This window comes from Eucyclogobius newberryi, unplaced genomic scaffold, assembly GCF_026437365.1.
Source record: "Eucyclogobius newberryi isolate DKJ021-1_F unplaced genomic scaffold, fEucNew1.0.hap1 SCAF_27, whole genome shotgun sequence".
Classification (NCBI taxonomy): Eukaryota; Metazoa; Chordata; class Actinopteri; order Gobiiformes; family Gobiidae; genus Eucyclogobius; species Eucyclogobius newberryi.
The window spans coordinates 847,501-868,601 of NW_027315912.1; the positions used below are offsets into that span (position 1 = coordinate 847,501).

The following is a 21,101-nucleotide window of genomic DNA, read 5'->3' on the forward strand; positions in this document are numbered from 1 at the left end:
CACACACACACTAACACGCACACTAACACACACACACTAACAGACACACACACACACACACTAACACACACACACACACACACTAACACACACACTAACAGACACACACACACACACTAACACACACACACACACACACTAACACACACACTAACAGACACACACACACACACTAACACACACACACTAACAGACACAAACACACGCTAACACACACACACTAACAGACACACATACACACACACACACACACACACACACACACACACACACACAAACACTAACAGACACACACACACACACACTAACAGACACACTAACAGACACACACACACACTAACAGACACACACACACTAACAGACACACACACACACACACACACACACACACAAACACTAACAGACACACACACACACTAACACACACACTAACACACACACACACACACTAACACACACACACGCTAACACACACACACTAACAGACACACACACACACACACACACACACACACACACACACACACACACACACACAAACACTAACAGACACACACACACACACACACTAACAGACACACTAACACATACACACTAACAGACACAAACACACGCTAACATATTGTGTTAAAAATATTTAAAACTTAAATTTCTCATTTTAGTCGTCTTCTATTAGAGCAACACCAGGAGAGTGAAAGAACATTAAAAACAAGTAAGAGTCAAACCTGAAAGAACAATTCATTTATCTGTGTTTAACCCGTCAAAATGATGACTTCAGCCATCAATTCAAAGGCTAAATAATTGTCATAATGCTAAATGTTTCGATCATAACACAAAGACGGAGAGTTACAGAGGACGGCGACAGGGGTCAACATCTGGAGAGGTCAGAGGTCACTCTAGAACCAGGTGAGGAAAATAATATTCAAAACCTTCAAAGGGTAAATGTGCCACGCAAATCTAAAAGAACTAACTAACCAACAAACACATATATGTCACCTAAGGCCTGCCAGGGTCTGACAGGGGCCCTCTGTCACCTAAGGCCTGCCAGGGTCTGACAGGGGCCCTCTGTCACCTAAGGCCTGACAGGGGCCCTCTGTCACCTAAGGCCTGCCAGGGTCTGACAGGGGCCCTCTGTCACCTGAGGCCTGCCAGGGTCTGATAGGGGCCCTCTGTCACCTAAGGCCTGCGAGGGTCTGACAAGGGCCCTCTGTCACCTAAGGCCTGCGAGGGTCTGACAGGGGCCCTCTGTCACCTAAGGCCTGCCAGGGTCTGACAGGGGCCCTCTGTCACCTAAGGCCTGCCAGGGTCTGACAGGGGCCCTCTGTCACCTAAGGCCTGCGAGGGTCTGACAAGGGCCCTCTGTCACTTAAGGCCTGCCAGGGTCTGACAGGGGCCCTCTGTCACTTAAGGCCTGCGAGGGTCTGACAGGGGCCCTCTGTCACTTAAGGCCTGCCAGGGTCTGACAGGGGCCCTCTGTCACTTAAGGCCTGCCAGGGTCTGACAGGGGCCCTCTGTCACTTAAGGCCTGCCAGGGTCTGACAGGGGCCCTCTGTCACTTAAGGCCTGCCAGGGTCTGACAGGGGCCCTCTGTCACCTAAGGCCTGCGAGGGTCTGACAGGGGCCCTCTGTCACCTAAGGCCTGCGAGGGTCTGACAGGGGCCCTCTGTCACCTAAGGCCTGCGAGGGTCTGACAAGGGCCCTCTGTCACCTAAGGCCTGCGAGGGTCTGACAGGGGCCCTCTGTCACCTAAGGCCTGCGAGGGTCTGACAAGGGCCCTCTGTCACTTAAGGCCTGCGAGGGTCTGACAAGGGCCCTCTGTCACCTAAGGCCTGCGAGGGTCTGACAAGGGCCCTCTGTCACCTAAGGCCTGCGAGGGTCTGACAAGGGCCCTCTGTCACCTAAGGCCTGCGAGGGTCTGACAAGGGCCCTCTGTCACTTAAGGCCTGCGAGGGTCTGACAGGGGCCCTCTGTCACCTAAGGCCTGCGAGGGTCTGACAAGGGCCCTCTGTCACTTAAGGCCTGCGAGGGTCTGACAAGGGCCCTCTGTCACTTAAGGCCTGCGAGGGTCTGACAGGGGCCCTCTGTCACTTAAGGCCTGCGAGGGTCTGACAGGGGCCCTCTGTCACTTAAGGCCTGCGAGGGTCTGACAAGGGCCCTCTGTCACTTAAGGCCTGCGAGGGTCTGACAGGGGCCCTCTGTCACTTAAGGCCTGCGAGGGTCTGACAAGGGCCCTCTGTCACTTAAGGCCTGCGAGGGTCTGACAGGGGCCCTCTGTCACTTAAGGCCTGCGAGGGTCTGACAGGGGCCCTCTGTCACTTAAGGCCTGCCAGGGTCTGACAGGGGCCCTCTGTCACTTAAGGCCTGCCAGGGTCTGACAGGGGCCCTCTGTCACCTAAGGCCTGCGAGGGTCTGACAAGGGCCCTCTGTCACCTAAGGCCTGCGAGGGTCTGACAGGGGCCCTCTGTCACCTAAGGCCTGCGAGGGTCTGACAAGGGCCCTCTGTCACCTAAGGCCTGCGAGGGTCTGACAGGGGCCCTCTGTCACCTAAGGCCTGCGAGGGTCTGACAAGGGCCCTCTGTCACTTAAGGCCTGCGAGGGTCTGACAAGGGCCCTCTGTCACCTAAGGCCTGCGAGGGTCTGACAAGGGCCCTCTGTCACCTAAGGCCTGCGAGGGTCTGACAAGGGCCCTCTGTCACTTAAGGCCTGCGAGGGTCTGACAGGGGCCCTCTGTCACTTAAGGCCTGCGAGGGTCTGACAGGGGCCCTCTGTCACTTAAGGCCTGCGAGGGTCTGACAAGGGCCCTCTGTCACTTAAGGCCTGCCAGGGTCTGACAGGGGCCCTCTGTCACTTAAGGCCTGCGAGGGTCTGACAAGGGCCCTCTGTCACTTAAGGCCTGCGAGGGTCTGACAGGGGCCCTCTGTCACTTAAGGCCTGCGAGGGTCTGACAAGGGCCCTCTGTCACTTAAGGCCTGCGAGGGTCTGACAGGGGCCCTCTGTCACTTAAGGCCTGCGAGAAAACAGGAGAAGAAAAGTCTGTTTTGTCTCATCAGCAACGGCAGTTCGTCCAGTTTGTTTGGAGTGAGTTCACGTTGGAGGAAAGTCCATGTTTAGTCCTGACTCTGGCACCAGCAGGAGGCCGGTCCATGTTTAGTCCTGACACGGGCACCAGCAGGAGGCCGGTCCATGTTTAGTCCTGACTCTGGCACCAGCAGGAGGCCGGTCCATGTTTAGTCCTGACTCTGGCACCAGCAGGAGGCCGGTCCATGTTTAGTCCTGACTCTGGCACCAACAGGAGGCCGGTCCATGTTTAGTCCTGACTCTGGCACCAGCAGGAGGCCGGTCCATGTTTAGTCCTGACTCTGGCACCAGCAGGAGGCCGGTTCATGTTTAGTCCTGACTCTGGCACCTGCAGGAGGCCGGTCCATGTTTAGTCCTGACTCTGGCACCAGCAGGAGGCCGGTCCATGTTTAGTCCTGACTCTGGCACCAGCAGGAGGCCGGTCCATGTTTAGTCCTGACTCTGGCACCAGCAGGAGGCCGGTCCATGTTTAGTCCTGACTCTGGCACCAGCAGGAGGCCGGTCCATGTTTAGTCCTGACTCTGGCACCAGCAGGAGGCCGGTCCATGTTTAGTCCTGACTCTGGCACCAGCAGGAGGCCGGTCCATGTTTAGTCCTGACTCTGGCACCAGCAGGAGGCCGGTCCATGTTTAGTCCTGACTCTGGCACCAACAGGAGGCCAGTCCATGTTTAGTCCTGACTCTGGCACCAGCAGGAGGCCGGTCCATGTTTAGTCCTGACTCTGGCACCAGCAGGAGGCCGGTCCCTGAGACCAGGACTAATGTGATGGTACTTCCTGGTTCTAGTCAGGACTAATGTGATGGTACTTCCTGGTTCTAGTCAGGACTAATGTGATGGTACTTCCTGGTTCTAGTCAGGACTAATGTGATGGTACTTCCTGGTTCTAGTCAGGACTAATGTGATGGTACTTCCTGGTTCTAGTCAGGACTAATATGATGGTACTTCCTGGTTCTAGTCAGGACTAATGTGATGGTACTTCCTGGTTCTAGTCAGGACTAATGTGATGGTACTTCCTGGTTCTAGTCAGGACTAATGTGATGGTACTTCCTGGTTCTAGTCAGGACTAATGTGATGGTACTTCCTGGTTCTAGTCAGGACTAATGTGATGGTACTTCCTGGTTCTAGTCAGGACTAATGTGATGGTACTTCCTGGTTCTAGTCAGGACCCGAGCAGCAGCGTTCTGGATGAACTGCAGCTGTTTTACAGCTCGTTTGGAGAGACCAGTGAGCGGCCGTTACAGTCTAATCTACTGGAGACAAACACATGGATAAGTCTCACTAAATCTGGTTTAGACACTATATTTTTGATTTTGGCAATGTTTTTTAGATGGTAAAAAGCTGCTGATGTTATTGATTTGACGTGTTAAAGTTCAAGTCTGAGTCCATTATTACCCCCAGATTTCTAACTTGGTTTGTAGGTTTTAGAGCGAGACTCTGGAGGTGACGCTAACACTTTCTCTTTGTTTCTGTGACAAAGACGATGGTTTCAGTCTTGTCTGAGTTCAGCTGGACAAAGTTGTTTTGCTCCACAAACTGATCTGTTGGATGCAGTGACAGAGGGCGATGGTGTCCAGAACATTCAAAACACTCGATGTAACAGAGTTCAACAAATCATTTACATTAGAACATGAGACATTTTCAAAGATTATCATTTCCATAAACAGTGCACCTGTGCCATCACTTATGTGTCTCCTCTGAACAGCTGCAGGACCAGCCTCTGAACAGCTGCAGGACCAGCCTCTGAGCTGCAGGACCAGCCTCTCAACAGCTGCTGTGTGTGGGGCCTCTCTGCTGTGGGTGGGGCCTCTCTGCTGTGGGTGGGGCCTCTCTGCTGTGGGTGGGGCCACTCTGCTGTGGGTGGGGCCTCTCTGCTGTGGGTGGGGCCACTCTGCTGTGGGTGGGGCCACTATGCTGTGGGTGGGGCCTCTCTGCTGTGGGTGGGGCCACTGTGCTGTGGGTGGGGCCACTCTGCTGTGGGTGGGGCCACTATGCTGTGGGTGGGGCCACTATGCTGTGGGTGGGGCCTCTCTGCTGTGGGTGGGGCCACTATGCTGTGGGTGGGGCCATCACCAATAATGTAATGTAATGACCAAACCATCAAAGTCTGTGCGTACGACCAGTTGTCCTGGTTTCTGACCTGTTCCTGATTTAGAATAACCAGAACATAAAAATGGTATCTCAGATTACATACTAATCACAAGTGAGCCGTGTAAGAGGTGTGAATGAGCCACGAATGCAATGCATAAAAACGTACTTAGGCAGAGCAAAATAATATGTCTGTTTGCCGTAACCCGACCGAGCCGTCAAAATTATAGCCGACTGAAAAAAAAATATCAGCATTTTGTCAAAATGATGCCAAATTCTTTTATGAATCACACCGACCGTTTATTCAAAAAAGCGCCGTGTTGATTAATTTTTTATCACTGGAAAACTTGCTAAAAATATTATGAAGCCGAAAAACAAATGAAAGTGAAACTTAACACGAGCGGAGAACGTTCAAGTCATTGTCTGTTGAAGCCTGACCCCTGGCGGTTACTGACCCCTGGTGGTCACTGCGTGTCACTGGCAGAATAGAAAAAAAAACGGGGTTTAACAGTGGCTGAAATATGCAGAATTTGTCATATAGGATGACCAAGACGTTGACGATTCTACGACATGAAAATGGCCAAAAAATTAAATAATTTGTCCTGTACAAAAATTGTTTATTGGGTGGACTTATTCTTTTTTTTTTTTTTTTTTGTACATTTACGGTAGCATCTCTTTTGATAAATGCAGCCTAACCTGCAATTTTTAAAAATATTTTATTATCACCGCCCCCTCTGGCCACCCTAGCTTTTATCAGCTGATCAGACGTGTCACAGTAAGACCAGTGACACGTCTGAGGAAGGAGGATGAGTGCAGCCCAAACATGTAAAAATGCAGCATGTATCAGACTAAAAAGACTCGCCGTCAGCTTTATTAACCAGGCCCTCAAAAACAAAAGAATAAAACTAAGTAAAGCCGCGGTAGCGGCGATGATGGCTCTCGCCTTCCCGCCTGTCCATGTTTTCTGCTGCGTTTTGCGTCAGACCAAACGACGCTCAGTAATTCACCGTTGATGATTGCGTAGTTTGCGATTCAAATAGTTGTTTGTCCTGACAAAATGCAAGATTGTGCTGAACGCAGACCTGAGCAGGGAGAAAGAGAGAGAGCCTCAGTGACCCGGGACTTTTCATTGATGGCAGAAAGAATAAAGCCTAAAGAATAAAGTCTAAAGAATAATAATTCTAATGCGGCACGAGAGGAAATGTCCCATCAAAATAAAAGAGGAAGAGGAAGTGAAGGCATTCATTGCGCCTCTGCTGGCCAATTGTGAAAATACACAATATCTTCAATGCACTTTTTTCATGGCGTCTCGAGGAGAATATAATCCATGAGTTTCAAACAAATCAGACAATGTTGAGTTTTTCACACAACGAGTAGGGGGCGCTATAGAGTAAATTTGTTACATGGTATTTATTTCCACTCAGACATAAAAACACATTGGTGAGTGAAATATGAGCTCAGCAGATCATTTCCAATAGGCCTGACTTGTCCTTGAAAAAACAGGAAATTAAGTCTTTTTTGAGGGCGTGTTACGCAGAGACTGTAAAGAATATCAACATTCTTTAAAATATTTATTACATTTCAATGTCTTTAGATACAAAAGGTGTTGTTTTGAGCTCGATTGGACGAAAAACCTAGGACAAGTACGATTTTGAAAAAAGAAAGTCAAGCGTGGCGGTGCCACTTGGATTCAACATGGCTGACTTCCTGTTTATCATAGAGCGATGCTCCAGGTGCGTTTTACTCCTCAAAGGTCAGAGGTCAAAGGTAGCTCTATCACTGTCCCAAGTCTCATGTGCCTAGGCCAAAGATTAAGAGTTTCTTCTTTTTTGAACTAGTCGACACTGTTGCGACGGGCGTTCTCACAACCTCCATTTTATTGGAGTTCGGGCCGAGTTGTGGCAAAATTTTACCATGCAAGAACTATAAGAAGAAGAATAAGAAACATGGCAAGAACAATGTCTCGATCCATTCCATTCTGGAAGGTTCGAGCCAATAATAATCAAGTATATCCACAGAAAAGCAAAATAAAGAAATGTTTCAAAAAACAAACGACCAGCAGACGGCAGCATTACACTTTTCATCCGAGCCAGCAGGGGCGCTACTCCCTCCGGTCCTTCTCCGGTCCACCACAGCGCTGCGGAACATCCGGTCTGACACTGTCAACATCCGGTGGTGAAGTTTAGTCCAGAGAAGATCCAAAACCTGTCCACGATCCTAACCGTGTCCTTCAGCATGAAGCCTCCGGCCCGTAAGCGCGTGAAGAAGAGCCGCGAGCTACAGCCGGAGCTCACGAGCCGGAGCCCGTGTAAGAGCACGTGTAAGAGCCCGTGTAAGAGCCCGTGTAAGTGGCGCCCGCTGGAGCAGAGGAAGCTCCTGACCGCGCTCACCCGGCTCTGCTCCAGCGGAGCAGGAGGAGCACAACTGGACCTCCAGAGAGTCCAGGAGTACCTGCCGTCACGCACGCCCGCAGAGGTGAGTCCAGGAGTACCTGCCGTCACGCACGCCCGCAGAGGTGAGTCCAGGAGTACCTGCCGTCACGCACGCCCGCAGAGGTGAGTCCAGGAGTACCTGCCGTCACGCACGCCCGCAGAGGTGAGTCCAGGAGTACCTGCCGTCACGCACGCCCGCAGAGGTGAGTCCAGGAGTACCTGCCGTCACGCACGCCCGCAGAGGTGAGTCCAGGAGTACCTGCCGTCACGCACGCCCGCAGAGGTGAGTCCAGGAGTACCTGCCGTCACGCACGCCCGCAGAGGTGAGTCCAGGAGTACCTGCCGTCACGCACGCCCGCAGAGGTGAGTCCAGGAGTACCTGCCGTCACGCACGCCCGCAGAGGTGAGTCCAGGAGTACCTGCCGTCACGCACGCCCGCAGAGGTGAGTCCAGGAGTACCTGCCGTCACGCACGCGCACAGAGGTGAGTCCAGGAGTACCTGCCGTCACGCACGCGCACAGAGGTGAGTCCAGGAGTACCTGCCGTCACGCACGCCCGCCAAGGTGACCTTCCTCCTGCACAGGACAGACTGGACACATGTCTCTTTACAAGCACCTGCACGTCTTCATCCGGGACAAAGCGTCTAGTTACTCAGTTACTTTACTGTTAAATGTAATGTCAGGAAAACAACACAATCACAAATTTTGTCTAAATTGTTCAGGCCGACTCACTTAAGCCATATTACTTTAAAGTAGCATTCTATAGTATAAAACCACCTCTGTAAATGGACTGCTGTATTAAACAAGGAGTAAATCAGGAGTAAACCAGGAGTAAGCCAGGAGTAAGCCAGGAGTAAGCCAGGAGTACATGAAACGTGGTTTATGTTTTAGTGAAATTAGTGGCCCCTGTCCAGGCCCGTTGTCTCCAGTCACCCATGATCGCTGAAGTGCTAGAAGATGAATATTAAACCGTCATATGCACTTTATCTTTTCCATTGCAGTGATAACCTTATGTTTTTATTTGACATGTTATAATAGCCTCCACACTGCTTATGTTAAGCTTACACTATGTGTTTTTCTCCCACAGATAAACTCTGTTCTGGACTCGCTGAAGGAGAAGGTTGTCTCATTTGCCAAGACCAAGCAGTGCGCAGAGCGGCGAGAGGCCCTCAGGAACAGAAAGCCCCTAGAGCTGTGGATCCAGGAGGCCTCTGCTGTGAGCGGGGCCGCAGTGGAAGAATCCCTCTCCTCTGCCTTCTTCCAGGTACACACGCTTTACACGGCCCGACTATTGTCTTATAAGTGCTCCATGTGTCACTGATGAGCAGACCGAGCAGTCCGGGCAGTCCGAGCAGTCCGGACTGTCTGGACTGTCTGGACAGTCTCTCACTCTCGGGTGATTTGAAGTCCCACATTCAGAAGTGAGTCCGAGGTGCTTCACAGGTTGAAACATTTTGGTTCCTTCCTTGTTTTCAGTTTCTCAGTGTGGCCTCCACTGAGTCGTGTGCCCCGAGTCCCCCTGGCCCCCTCCGCTCCAGCACCCTGTCCAAAGGTAAGTGCCACTGTTTAAACATCCCATACTGAGCACGTCTCATCCCAAAAAGCAGGTTCAGGGTTTGGCCAGTCGATTAATTTAAATTAATTTACAGATTTTATTTTGCCCAGAGGCATAATAAACTATAATACTTAACACATAACACATCCTGCCCCCCATGTGCACAACCAGGTGAGTGACAGGTGAGTGACAGGTGAGTGACAGGTGAGTGACAGGTGAGTGACAGGTGGGTGACAGGTGAGTGACAGGTGAGTGACAGGTGAGTGACAGGTGAGTGACAGGCGGGCTGAATGCCCTGGGTAATAAAAACGTGTTGTGTTGTAAAGGTCACATTCAGCTGTACAGCTCGTTCCTGGATGACACAGCCACTTCTTCCTCATTAAAGTCTAAAGTTTTGTTCCATTTCATTTGAAAACATTGTTATTTCTGTCATTCAAAGGTGATATATTTTTGCACGATCATCGGTAATTTATGGTGCAACATAGGGCTGAACAATTCATTGCATTTGCAATTAAATCGCGATGTGATCAAACGCAATTTGCAAATTGCAACGTACGCAATTAGAATGTGGTCATGTGACGAGCGACAGCGTGAGGCCCTGGGCTGAACTTGAACCTGCCACAGAGGCCCCTGGCTCCACGGGACAGGAACTGACCCTTTATTGACCAAGTGGAACAGCACGTCGGCGGTGTGCAGGGGTCACGTCGGCGGTGTGCAGGGGTCACGTCGGCGGTGTGCAGGGGTCACGTCGGCAGTGTGCAGGGGTCACGTCGGCGGTGTGCAGGGGTCACGTCGGCGGTGTGCAGGGGTCACGTCGGCGGTGTGCAGGGGTCACGTCGGCGGTGTGCAGGGGTCTCGTCGGCGGTGTGCAGGGGTCACGTCGGCGGTGTGCAGGGGTCTCGTCGGCGGTGTGCAGGGGTCACGTCGGCGGTGTGCAGGGGTCACGTCGGCGGTGTGCAGGGGTCACGTCGGCGGTGTGCAGGGGTCTCGTCGGCGGTGTGCAGGGGTCACGTCGGCGGTGTACAGGGGTCTCGTCGGCGGTGTGCAGGGGTCACGTCGGCGGTGTGCAGGGGTCTCGTCGGCGGTACCAGGACACCAGCAGCTGCACCAGCCGCTGCACCAGGACACCAGCAGCTGCACCAGGACACCAGCAGCTGCACCAGGACACCAGCAGCTGCACCAGGACCCCAGCAGCTGCACCAGGACACCAGCCGCTGCACCAGGACACCAGCAGCTGCACCAGGACACCAGCAGCTACACCAGGACACCAGCCGCTGCACCAGGGCACCAGCAGCTGCACCAGGGCACCAGCAGCTGCACCAGGACACCAGCAGCTGCACCAGGACACCAGCAGCTGCACCAGGGCACCAGCAGCTGCACCAGGGCACCAGCAGCTGCACCAGGACACCAGCAGCTGCACCAGGACACCAGCAGCTGCACCAGGACACCAGCAGCTCCACCTCCTGTAGACAGACTCATCCCTGTCCCAGATGAGCCCGATGAGGGTGGTGTCGTCATGAGGGTGGTGTCGTCATGAGGGTGGTGTCGTCATGAGGGTGGTGTCGTCATGAGGGTGGTGTCGTCATGAGGGTGGTGTCGTTGTGGCCATGAGGGTGGTGTCGTCGTGGCCATGAGGGTGGTGTCGTCATGAGGGTGGTGTCGTCATGAGGGTGGTGTCGTCATGGCCATGAGGGTGGTGTCGTCGTGGCCATGAGGGTGGTGTCGTCGTGGCCATGAGGGTGGTGTCGTCGTGGCCATGAGGGTGGTGTCGTCGTGGCCATGAGGGTGGTGTCGTCGTGGCCATGAGGGTGGTGTCGTCATGAGGGTGGTGTCGTCATGAGGGTGGTGTCGTCATGAGGGTGGTGTCGTCGTGGCCATGAGGGTGGTGTCGTCGTGGCCATGAGGGTGGTGTCGTCATGAGGGTGGTGTCGTCATGAGGGTGGTGTCGTCATGGCCATGAGGGTGGTGTCGTCGTGGCCATGAGGGTGGTGTCGTCGTGGCCATGAGGGTGGTGTCGTCGTGGCCATGAGGGTGGTGTCGTCGTGGCCATGAGGGTGGTGTCGTCGTGGCCATGAGGGTGGTGTCGTCATGAGGGTGGTGTCGTCGTGGCCATGAGGGTGGTGTCGTGGCCATGAGGGTGGTGTCGTCATGAGGGTGGTGTCATCATGTTTGCATTGTTACAATAGATAAGTATTTTATTGACTGAATGTGTCCAGTAACAAATAGAAACATGCCAAAAACCCACACATACATTAATAATGAAATAACAATATTCAGACAATATTATACATCAGAATGTGCTCAAAATGTTGAGGTTCAATCACAGCACAAAACATTCATGTGAAATGAATCCTAATTCTACCCTCGTCTATATGGAGCAGTAATATCCAGCATTAGTAATGATAATAAGTGTTTACAGGTCAGTCCCGAGCCCGGAGTGCCTCTCCACAGCTCAGCCGCGCCCCGTCCCAGAGTCCTGCTGCCCACACGGTTACAGAGCACGGGAGGAACACGGCTTCACTTCAGACACATGCTGCAGGTGGGCTCTGGAACATGTCTGAAAATGATGGTTTGGACGATATGCAGTGTGTGTATCTAGTAGATCACGATCCTCTAAACGCTCTGTGCTCTGGTTCAGTTCTTATATTCACCAATGTGTTTCCCTGTCAAGGTGGAACTTCTGATTTCAAACTCGTAGACAAAGGCGTACCACAAGGATCGTCTCTGGTCTTCTGCTCTTTTCTATATTTATTAATGACCTGCCTAAATTACGAAATTCATTTATATGCAGACAATACAGTCATTTATTCTTAAGGTAATAAAGATCATTGCAGTCAGATTTTGTACTGATTCAAAAATGGTTTAACAGTAACTTTTACTCAGTATGAAGAAATCAGCCACATGCTATTTAATGATAAGAACTATTATTGAATTAACTTTATTGATAGAACTCCAATGGTTAAATGTATCAATTTAATTATCTTAGCTTTCTTCTAGATTCCCAACTTAATTTCAAGGTGCACATAAATTCAGTTTAAAGACAATGTCATAATACATTGTATTCATGTATTAATTTACTTTACAAATTAGAAAAATAATTGCTACACAGTTGTTTATACTTGATTCAGCAGTGTGTCCGTGTGCGACTTCTTCTTCCGCCCACAGCCCGAGCCCTGTGCGCCCCCGAGCCCTGTGCGCCCCCGAGCCCTGTGCGCCCCCGAGCCCTGTGCGCCCCCGAGCCCTGTGCGCCCCCGAGCACTGTGTGCCGCCCCCGAACCCTGTGTGCCTCCGAGCACTGTGCGCCCCCGATCCCTGTGCGCCCCCGAGCCCTGTGCGCCCCCGAGCCCTGTGCGCCCCCGAGCCCTGTGCGCCCCCGATCCCTGTGCGCCCCCGATCCCTGTGCGCCCCCGAGCCCTGTGCGCCCCCGAGCGCCCCCGAGCCCTGTGCGCCCCCGAGCTAACTCCACAGAAGTGTGTCTGTTAAAAGAGCCATTTATAGCGGCTTTTTACAATGTTAAAAGATCGATACTTGACGAGAACGCATTGAGAATCAATCGCAGGAGTAAATATCGCGATATATCGCCATATCGATATTTTGGCGCTCCCCAAGTATATAACATACTATATGGTATATGATATGATAAAAGTTAGATATTCATGTGAGTTGATCTCCTTCCTCCTCAGGACAAAGCTCCATCCCCAGCTCCATGTGTCATGTGAGCTTTGAGAAGATCTACCACTACCTCAGTGTCCTCCACCAGCCTGACCAGCCGTGCATGCTCTCTCCACTGGGTAAGGACGCCTTTATCATCTTTAAAGTCTATAATACACTTTTCACTAAAACACATTTGGCCCATTTGGCCCCAGTTTGACCATTTTTATCAAGTGGGATGCACAAATATTCTTCAGATATTATTTATATATCCAAATGAAAGGTCAGAAGCTGAAAAAGTTTAAAACTAAGATGCAAAGAGTAGTAGAGGAGACGAGCCCGACGGGAATCGGGACTGAAGTGTGAAGAGAGACATGTGTGTGAGGGGCACAGAGGCAGACGTGTGTGTGTGAGGGGCACAGAGGCAGACGTGTGTGTGTGAGGGGCACAGAGGCAGACGTGTGTGTGTGTGAGGGGCACAGAGGCAGACGTGTGTGTGTGTGAGGGGCACAGAGGCAGACGTGTGTGTGTGAGGGGCACAGAGGCAGACGTGTGTGTGTGAGGGGCACAGAGGCAGACGTGTGTGTGTGAGGGGCACAGAGGCAGACGTGTGTGTGTGAGGGGCACAGAGGCAGACGTGTGTGTGTGTGAGGGGCACAGAGGCAGACGTGTGTGTGTGAGGGGCACAGAGGCAGACGTGTGTGTGTGAGGGGCACAGAGGCAGACGTGTGTGTGTGAGGGGCACAGAGGCAGACGTGTGTGTGTGAGGGGCACAGAGGCAGACGTGTGTGTGTGAGGGGCACAGAGGCAGACGTGTGTGTGTGAGGGGCACAGAGGCAGACGTGTGTGTGTGAGGGGCACAGAGGCAGACGTGTGTGTGTGAGGGGCACAGAGGCAGACGTGTGTGTGTGAGGGGCACAGAGGCAGACGTGTGTGTGTGAGGGGCACAGAGGCAGACGTGTGTGTGTGAGGGGCACAGAGGCAGACGTGTGTGTGTGAGGGGCACAGAGGCAGACGTGTGTGTGTGTGAGGGGCACAGAGGCAGACGTGTGTGTGTGAGGGGCACAGAGGCAGACGTGTGTGTGTGAGGGGCACAGAGGCAGACGTGTGTGTGTGAGGGGCACAGAGGCAGACGTGTGTGTGTGTGAGGGGCACAGAGGCAGACGTGTGTGTGTGTGAGGGGCACAGAGGCAGACGTGTGTGTGTGTGAGGGGCACAGAGGCAGACGTGTGTGTGTGTGAGGGGCACAGAGGCAGACGTGTGTGTGTGTGAGGGGCACAGAGGCAGACGTGTGTGTGTGTGAGGGGCACAGAGGCAGACGTGTGTGTGTGAGGGGCACAGAGGCAGGATCAGGATGAGTCCACATCAGTTAAATGTGCTGGATTCAGGACCTAAACTGCTCCTGTGTCTCCAGAAAGTGCTGTAGTACTGGACCTGCTGATGTCTCTGCCTGAACAGCTCCTGGTGCTGGACTGTGACCCGCTCATCGAGCACTTCACGCAGGTACTCTCCACACACTCACTCAGGTACTCTCCACGCGCTCACGCAGGTACTCTCCATGCGCTCACGCAGGTACTCTCCACGCGCTCACGCAGGTACTCTCCACGCGCTCACGCAGGTACTCTCCACGCGCTCACTCAGGTACTCTCCACGCGCTCACTCAGGTACTCTCCACGCGCTCACTCAGGTACTCTCCACGCGCTCACGCAGGTACTCTCCACGCGCTCACTCAGGTACTCTCCACGCGCTCACTCAGGTACTCTCCACGCGCTCACTCAGGTACTCTCCACGCGCTCACTCAGGTACTCTCCACGCGCTCACAGGATCTATACATACATATACATATACATATACACATATACACATATACATATACATATACATATACACATATACATATACACATATATATATATATATACATATATATATATATATATATATATATATATATATATATATATATATATATATATATATATAAAACAGAGATGTGTGAGTGGACATGGGTGCGTTCTGTGCTCAGCACTGCACCGTTAGAGCTGGACACCTGAATGCTCAGTGGGATGCTGCATGGTCCAGAGGGCACAAGGACAGAGCCCTCTGTGGTCAGCTCCGGTGCCGAGCTCTAAGGGGGAAACATTTTGAGCTCAGAAATGTCTTTAATCTTTGGCAGCCAGAGATCTTGCTGCACAAAGTGCCTCACAAATGGACTTTTTTAACAATAGATGACAATTTAAATACCAATATGTGGCAGCTCAATCAGCTGTATTGCCACAGGGCAGCATGAGCTTTTAAGTTTGGGCTTGTTTTTTTACTTTGACTTGTTTTCCTTTTACATAAAGCTGTAATTTACTCATGCTAACTAACTAATTACCAAGCGATCCAAACTTGCTCTTTGTGTTTCAGAAATACCAACATTTCTCATCGAATACTGACCCCATGAGGACCAAGGACACAACAGTCAAACAGCAACCTGCAACTGCCCCCCCGACCCAACAGCAACCTGCAACTGCCCCCCCGACCCAACAGCAACCTGCAACTGCCCCCCCGACCCAACAGCAACCTGCAACTGCCCCCCCGACCCAACAGCAACCTGCAACTGCCCCCCCGACCCAACAGCAACCTGCAACTGCCCCCCCGACCCAACAGCAACCTGCAACTGCCCCCCCGACCCAACAGCAACCTGCAACTGCCCCCCCGACCCAACAGCAACCTGCAACTGCCCCCCCGACCCAACAGCATCCTGCATATGCCCCCCCGACCCAACAGCAACCTGCAACTGCCCCCCCGACCCAACAGCAACCTGCAACTGCCCCCCCGACCCAACAGCACCCTCCAACTGCCCCCCCGACCCAACAGCACCCTCCAACTGCCCCCCCGACCCAACAGCACCCTCCAACTGCCCCCCCGACCCAACAGCACCCTCCAACTGCCCCCCCGACCCAACAGCAACCTCCAACTGCCCCCCCGACCCAACAGCAACCTCCAACTGCCCCCCCGACCCAACAGCACCCTCCAACTGCCCCTCCAGCGCACCCCCAGCCTCCTCATTGGGGCAGTAGCACCCAGAGCTCCACCAAAGTCAGGCTGAACTCTGGACTCAACCCTTTCCTCGTCCCGATCAGCCTGATGAGCCGTAAAGACCAGAGCTGATCTTTTTAAGCGCACCGTCTTGGCTCCTGTGTTTCTCATCATATTTTACTTTTTGTACTTTTGTAATATGTGTATGATATGTAGAATAAGTAAAACATTGAAATCTTGATTACTGTGCTGAGCAGAGCAGAGGATGCAGGACCTGCTTCTCCAGTTATTAGAAAGACCTTTTACAATGGCACTGGATACAGGCCTCTTCATGGTAGTGAGTGTCCATGTTCAGGACCTGCAGGGTCCAGAGGCAGAGCTCTGCTACTGAGCAACTGACCTCATCCAAACAGAACATTCATTTTCTTTAATCCTGAGGCTGATCTAAGCGATTGGCAAAAAGACGTTTAGTAATTCCACATTTGTGTGTGTGAGATGCTAGAGTAAACGGAAACTACTTTTTCTGCAAAGCCTTTATGTCCCGTTTTAATCTCGAACAGTCTTCAGCCATTTTTGTACTTGGCAGTCTGAAGTGGGGAGCTACACTAAAGGAACTCGCTGCAGCGGCGTATCAAGCATGCATGTGCCCCCAGGGCAACGTGCTGCTGTCCAGGGAGAGAGCCTGCAGGTCAGAAGGATTGTGGGAGAACTGCTCAGCTGTTCACGCCACAAGGAAATGAGACTCTGATCGCCAAAATCCTCTATTCAACCTTTAACGCTGGTGTAAAGAGGCGGGACTTGGAGTGGGAGAGTGTTTGAACCAATGACTGATAAGTGTGATGTCATGGCCTCATATCCAGGCAAGAAAGAAGTGAGCAATTATGTCGTTAATGAAATAAAATATTGAAATACAGCAATGTTTCTTTATCTAATTCACCTGTATTTGTTTTTGGCTAATCCTGGGTGCTCGGACTGAACCAGGTCCAGAACCAGGAGGCTGTGCACACATCTCTGCTGATGAACTGGACTTGTGATCCATAAATGAGGCCGGCAGCAGCAGAGCCACAGGAGCGGGTGATCCTGAAGCACACACCCCCAGACTGCTGAGATGACCCGCATTAGACCCGGTACCAGGCCTCTGTGGTCAGCTCCGGGGCCGAGTGCCGGGGCCAAAAGTCTGATCATACGAGCGGATCTCCTGCTGTCAGTCTGTGCCAGTTTTACACAGACTGTGCCAGTTTTACACCGACTGGGCCAGTTTTACATTGACTGGGACAAGGATGTGATGGAGAAGTGGAGATTTATCCAGTTTCCCAAATACACGTTCCTCTCTGTGATGTGCACCTGAGTCTGTACCGTCCAGTCCGGTCCACTCTGGTCCAGTCCGGTCCAGTCTGGTGAAGTACCAGGAGGAGGAGGAGGAGGTGTCCAGCAAAGAGCTTTAAGAGCTGAGTGCTGAACAGCGCTGCGCTGTTTTACAGGAAACAGGAAGTGGTGGGAGGGGCAAAGGTTTGAAAAGGCATAGGGCCTTTTACCCAGTCCTGTCCAGGCAGTGAGAGGCAAGTTCATGTGTAGAGCACAATTCACACAAGGCAATTCAAAGTGCTTCACAAGAGGAAAAAGATGCATCAAAATCACAAAGACGTGACAGAAATAAAAAAAGACTTCATTTCACCCTGGAGAGACAAAGAGACCACGATAAGTTATTTGGCGCTCAGACCCCGGCGGAAGACGTTGCAATCATGGGCACTCCATGATCTATTTGTATTAGATGTCTCCCCCCGGAGCCTGGAGACTGGTGGTGGTAGATGTTAAGAGAAGGTAGAGGATGAGGGGAATGTAGAGGAGGAGCTGGGGAGGCGGTGGGTCGCAGTACGGTTTGAGCGGCCGAGCCATCTGCCTGAGGGCTTAAATGTGACCGCCTGGTGCTGATTGGAGCGGGGAGGAGTCGCTTGAGAGCGTTGATTGGGGATGAGGAGCAGGTGCGAGGGCCATGATGCAGACGCCCCCTGACCTTTCACCCTACTTCTTTGGCCAGGAAAAACTGCATAACCTCTTTGGGATAAGCGCAGAAACCTGGGAGAGTCCATGGTGAAGGAGGGATCTGACTCTCACAGACGGACAGGCGGGCGCCCGCTTGCGTGCGATGATGGCGCTGGGGAGAGGGGTCCTTCCATGGAGGCCTTGACGTAGATGGTGGAGTTAGGTCTTCCAGGCTGAATATACGCAGGCTTCATTTCTATTCATTCAATTTAACAGTTTTGCTGATATGAATCATACATTTTGTCCGTGCTTAATGATCCGCCAGATGGAAATCCAAATCTATTAGCCCGCACTGGACCACACTTGACCGCACTGGACTGCACTGGACCACACTTGACCGCACTGGACTACACTGGACCGCACTGGACCGCACTGGACCACACTGGACCACACTTGACCGCACTGGACTGCACTGGACCGCACTGGACCGCATTGGACCGCACTGGACTACACTGGACCGCACTGGACTGCACTTGACCGCACTTGACCGCACTGGACCAGACTGGAATACACTGGACCAGATTGGACCGCACTGGACTGCACTGGACCGCATTGGACCACACTGGACCGCATTGGACCACACTGGACTGCACTGGACCGCACTGGACCGCACTGGACCGCACTGGACTACACTGGACCACACTGGACCGCACTGGACTGCCTGCATGACTTCCTGGTTGTGGAGCTCGCTCATGAGGCTGTGCGCACGCGCCGACAGCAGATTACACTGTTCACCGTGACGTCAAACATTTTATTTTGAGGTTTTTAAAAAAGGTGAAGAAAGAAAGTCTTGAAAGAATTTTATTTTTGGACTAAAAGGAATTGAGCACTGGTTATTTTACGAGCCAAAGTCTTTACTCAATTTGGACCGTGGGCAGAAGGGGGCGTGTCTTATACAGTTAATGCAATACATCCAAGTACTGCACTGATCCCCTGTGCCACCCAAAAACGCGTTTTTATTCTATGTACAAGTTATTTCCTCTGGAGGTCGGCAGCCTGGTGTTTATAGCATTGACATGAGAGAATTAGCGTTTGGTGGAAAGTGAATCAGACGCTCAATCTGCTCGATCCAAACGCTTTAAAAGAGTCTACCACCTGGACTAGATAAGTTTTTAATATGTTTTGTTATCTATGGCTTCATTTCATGTCAAAGTTGACCTCCATGAGCCACATTTCAGGCCCGTTGCCATTTAATGGACTTTGTTATCTTAAGTTCGGGAGCAGGACCACACCCCTTTCACGCCCCTTCCTGCGGCTACTTAAGCATGCAAATCACACACACCGTGTTTGTGCCCCTCCCTCCCTCTTTTAATCATTGTAATTATTCTAATTCCTCTCCTGGATGGGGGTATCGAGGCCCTGGAGCCTACAGCCCTCATCGCCAGAAGCCCCAAAACGGCCTCCATTTCTGTACATTACTGTTGTTCATGTTTCTAGAATGCCAATAATCAGTAGTTGTGGTCCTCGCTAGTGAATTACAGCAGTTTCTTCCTCGCGGTAATGGCGTCCTCTTCACATTTAGTCATGTGGTGCAGGAGCGTGAACATGATTTAAATTGCTGCTAATGTAGTTCAGTACAAAATAAGGCGGACACGTTAGCCGCGCAGAAAAGTACAAAAAACGACTTCAAAAACAAAATGATGAGCAGTGTGTTGAGTCAATACTTTACATGAGCCATTTGAATAAGTCAATCAGATGAAATAAAAGGCAGAAGTAGCAGATGATAATGAGCCGCAGAGGAAGACTCATGGTAATGATCCCCAACAGTAAATATCATGAGCATGAGCGAGAGCCGCTCAGTCGCTGCAGCCGCTCGCTGTGAGAGCCGCGGAGCAGGAAGCTACCTGGATATTTATGAATGAGCGCTTTGAAGTAGCTAACCGGGGTTACAGAGGCGCTCCGTAAACACCGCACTGCGCCGCGCTCCGGGCACGGCACGGCCAGAGTGGAAATGACTGTCACCGTCACACTCTGTCACTTCTAAACAACTCTGCAAACTCCGGAGGCAGAGGAAGTGACGAGTCTTCTTCTACGTCACTTAGAGCCTAGAGCGTCCTCTTGTGGTTGTCATGTGAAACTAAGGAATGATATCACACATAAGTCACTCCAGACTATAAGCTGCACCTCGGCCAAAACTGTGTAAAAAAGAGTGACTTAGTCTTTATTATATTTATATAATGTTTATTTAATCTTCTTTATCTTCTGAGATTTTGGGAAATGTTTTTTAATATAAAAATGATTAAAAATGATTGAATTATGTCTTTTTTGGTTTAGATGGTATTACTCTAACTGGCTCATATTTTGAAAATGTCTCTTTCTGCTTCCAGGATAATAATTTAGAACATTTTCATCCACTCATAATATCTTGGTTTATTCCCTGTGAATTAATTTCTGCTCTTTTGTTTTTAATTCCTGTAGCGTTGAGGACATCCCTTCTTGGCATGTTTTACCAGCAATTAGGGTTTTTTCTAATAATTTTTCACCCTTTGTTTCTTTTTGTAGGCTATGTCTATAATTTGTCCTCTCAAGACTGCTTTGGAAGCGTCCCAAAGGAGGAGTATCATTTTCCTACAGATAAGTCTTCATGTTGTTGGACATTTTGTCATTAAGCAGCTGGAATTGAACCTCCAACTGTGTTTTTAGTCTTTCCAAATCGACAGAAATGTAGAGCAGGATCACTCTATTGTGCCTAAATCTGCTTCAGTCTTTTCAGATCTGTCTTTACTGAGAATAAAGAAATAAGGTGTTTCTATCTATCTAGTTTTTTATGTTCTATATCACTTAAATGTAAATATATAATGTATCTTTTTTCTTTTTGTAATTTTTGTTAATATTATGATATAGTTCAATATTGCTATATTGATTTGATTCATTTTCATTGTCTATCGTAAAACTTTCTGGTCGAACACAACACGTAAACAAAAGAACTTTATCGACTTGAAACAGAAGAAAAGGTCAATGTAAAATCACAAAGGTTCATGTCAGGCGTGTGTTTACCCCTCGTGCTCTGTCTTCAGGTCTGAATGACCCACATGAAGAAGCTGTTTGTTTGTTTGTTTATTTAGAAAATAAACAGTAAAAATAAAACTTGTGTTTTTATCTTTGAGGATAGTTTTTCTGTTCTCCCTCCTCATAGTCACAATAATGCTCGTAAGATGTAATAAAGTCAAGAAGCAACATAAATGTCTTATTATACAATCATTACATAAAGTCCCATGTCCCACGGTGGTGGAT

At 50.9% G+C, this 21,101-nt stretch overlaps 1 protein-coding gene across 1 annotated transcript; it reads left to right on the forward strand.

Annotated features, from left to right (window-relative positions):
* The first annotated feature begins 7,330 nt into the window (after nt 1–7,330).
* Nucleotides 7,331–16,695, forward strand: snapc2 (small nuclear RNA activating complex, polypeptide 2). Its single transcript, XM_072459745.1, has 7 exons — nt 7,331–7,638; nt 8,682–8,858; nt 9,071–9,146; nt 12,315–12,710; nt 12,833–12,940; nt 14,215–14,303; nt 15,210–16,695. The coding sequence occupies exons 1-7, from the start codon at nt 7,399–7,401 to the stop codon at nt 15,954–15,956; spliced, it is 1,833 nt and encodes a 610-aa protein (XP_072315846.1). The 5' UTR covers nt 7,331–7,398; the 3' UTR covers nt 15,957–16,695.
* Nucleotides 16,696–21,101: the final 4,406 nt, after the last annotated feature.